This window comes from Volvox carteri (genome assembly GCF_000143455.1).
Source record: "Volvox carteri f. nagariensis unplaced genomic scaffold VOLCAscaffold_81, whole genome shotgun sequence".
In the NCBI taxonomy this organism is placed as follows: Eukaryota; Viridiplantae; Chlorophyta; class Chlorophyceae; order Chlamydomonadales; family Volvocaceae; genus Volvox; species Volvox carteri.
This window is the reverse complement of record NW_003307624.1, coordinates 24,629-27,274: the sequence shown is the minus strand read 5'-3', so window position 1 is coordinate 27,274 and position 2,646 is coordinate 24,629. Positions and strand designations below refer to the sequence as shown.

At 60.8% G+C, this 2,646-nt stretch overlaps 1 protein-coding gene across 1 annotated transcript in view; it reads right to left on the bottom strand.

Moving 5' to 3' along the window:
- Positions 1 to 2,646, bottom strand: part of VOLCADRAFT_107845 (uncharacterized protein) — a gene marked incomplete at its 5' end in the record, with an annotated part of 27,023 nt that overhangs the window by 10,475 nt on the left and 13,902 nt on the right. The window contains 4 exons of the mRNA XM_002957826.1: positions 339 to 474; positions 913 to 1,047; positions 1,623 to 1,795; positions 2,403 to 2,520. Coding sequence (XP_002957872.1) covers positions 339 to 474; positions 913 to 1,047; positions 1,623 to 1,795; positions 2,403 to 2,520 — 562 coding nt within the window. The remainder of the gene's footprint in view (positions 1 to 338; positions 475 to 912; positions 1,048 to 1,622; positions 1,796 to 2,402; positions 2,521 to 2,646) is intronic.

Below are 2,646 nucleotides of genomic sequence, written 5' to 3'. Positions count from 1 at the left end.
TGGTGGTGGAGGATGAGCTCGGAGTCCTGAATGGGAGGGGTGGGTGCGTGGGTGGGTGGGTGGGTGGGTGCGGACATAGATACGGTCGTTAGTCTCCTTCAGGGATCACTTGCTTTGTCTGAAGTGCGAGGTAGGAGGGTGCTTGTAGGGGTGATGCGATCCGGCAGCCTTTAAGCCCTCGGCTCGTATTTTGGCGGGTTACAGGTGTGTGTGTGGGGGGGGGGTTCGTACCCCCACGACCACGATGTAACACACACATACAGACAGACAGACACACACAAGTACATACACACATACATACACACATACATACACACATACATACAGACAAGACGCACCTGGTCCTCTACAAAAATCCAAAAGGGCTCCACGTATCCGTGCACCTTGTCCTCCCAGGCGAAGTCCGGGGTGATGGTCAGATCCACCTTGAGGCAGGTGCGGGTGATGGGCTGGACGTGGGCGGCCAGCTCCAACCTGAATAGGGGGGAGAGGGGGGAGAGGGGTGTGGGCGGGCGGGCCGGCAGCAGCAGCAGCTCTCTCCATTCCCCATCCCCATCCCCATACCCCAGCGAGGGGGGAGGGGGGGAAAGGCTGTGTGAGGTGATGGGTGTGCGGGTCCAGGGAACACGTGCGTGTGTGTTTTGTGTATATGAATTTATATTCATACGGGGGGGCGGGGGGGGCCCGGGGGGGTGGGGAGGAGGGGAAGTGACACCTCCGGCAGTCGGATTTTTACCACCACCCCCCATATACACACACACACATTCCCGTCCACGCTTCGTCCTGTTTGATGGGCCATCGGCAAAATAAGTTGATAATTGCACATTTAATTGCACGATACTCCCTTCTCACCCCGTCCCCTCCTCCTCCCCTTCCTCCTCCCCTTCCTCCTTCCCTATCCCCTACCCCCACCTGGGAAACTGGTGTATGAGTTTGTGCAGGCTCTTCCCCATCTTCGGCAGTCGGATGAGTTCCCCGAGCTCCTGGCTGGTCAGGTCGTAGAACCGCTCCCAGGGCAGGTCGCGCTTCTCAGCTTCACCAACACGTCTGTGCAGGGCAGGGCAGGGCAGGGCAGGGCAGGGGGACGAGGAGAGGGGGAGGAGGAGAGTGGAGGAGGAGAGGGGGAGGAGGAGAGTGGAGGAGGAGAGGGGGAGGAGGAGAGTGGAGGAGGAGAGGGGGAGGAGGAGAGTGGAGGAGGAGAGGGGGAGGAGGAAAAGAAAAGGGAACTGTGGCAAGGAACGAGAGAGATGCGTGAGGAGGAGGAGGAGGAGGCGGTGGACAGACGGGTTGGGGGGGAGCGGCGCGTAAGGCCAGAAAGGCCGGAAGCGCCCCGCAGCTAAAAATTTCAAAAATCAATGATATGAAGGAGCCGCGTTCATCATCAGCCTCTTTTTGGAGGGGACCTGATTGGCAGGTTGGTTTGAGAAGAATCGCTTGAACTTCTCCTCCTCCTCCTCCTCCTCCTCCCTGATCCCCCTCCCCTTATACCCCTCTTCGTTTTCAATATCGCCATCGCCGTCTCATACACCCCTCCCCCCTCTATCCCCCCCTCCGCCACTTTCCCCGCCTCCTTACCATTCGGCACGCCCTTGAACTGCCGCAACGGGCTCTGACTGCCCCACATCCGGTAGTTGACCATCTTGGTCAGCGCCAGGGCCCGGTCCGTAAGGCCCGACCAGCCGCGGCGCAGGCAGATCTCGAACAGACACCGCATCAGGCGGCCTGCCGACTGGGTGACGTACACCATGTCAGAGGCCAGGGCCAAACCCTCCAGCTTCAGGTTGGAGATGTACGCCTGAGGAGGCCGTGGCGGCAGGACGTGGCGGCACCCCGGGGAGAGGGCGGGCACCCCCCGGGGCGGGGGGGGGGAGATTAAGGTGGATTAAGGTGACCCCGGGGGGGAGTGGGGGCAGGGGGAGAGAAAAAAACGAAAGAGTGGGGGTTTACAAAAGCTCAACCCTCACACGCACATATAGATACATATGTACATACATACACCTGCACCCTAACACCCTTGCCACCCCCACCCCCATCCCCCGCCCCCCGCCCTGCGCGGGTGCAGCTGCAGCCGCTGCTAAAGGGCCCCCTTGCAAGGGGGGCCGCACGGACCGCAGCTGCCGGCTTAGGATACCGCAGCTGCTGTCAGGATGGTCGGATGCCGGTGGTGGTGTGAACATGTCTCCTGGTGGAGTACCCGGACTCGTTGGCCCCTGCCCACCAATATCAGGAACCTGGCGGCTTGCCAAACAACCCTGTTTTACCCGTCCTCCCCCCCCCCTGTTTTACCCGGGCCCCCTCGCAGCCGCAAACCCCAGGACCCTGTTCGGTTCCCCCCCTGGGACACCTGGGACGCCAGACACCGGGGGCAGCGGACATACATACGGAACGCCAGACACCCTTACCTGCAGCAGCACGTTGACCTTGGCTGTCGGCTCATCCAGACCCTCCTTGACGGGGATGGGCACCCGCTCCACCAGCTTGGCCAGCTCCAGCTTCTCCTCGTCACGAACCACCATGTACCTGAGAGTTGTGTGTATTGGGTGGGGGTGTGTATGTGCGTATGTGTGTACGGGGTGGGGGTGTGTATGTGCGTATGTGTGTACGGGGTGGGGGTGTGTATGTGTGTATGTGTGTATGTGTGTATGT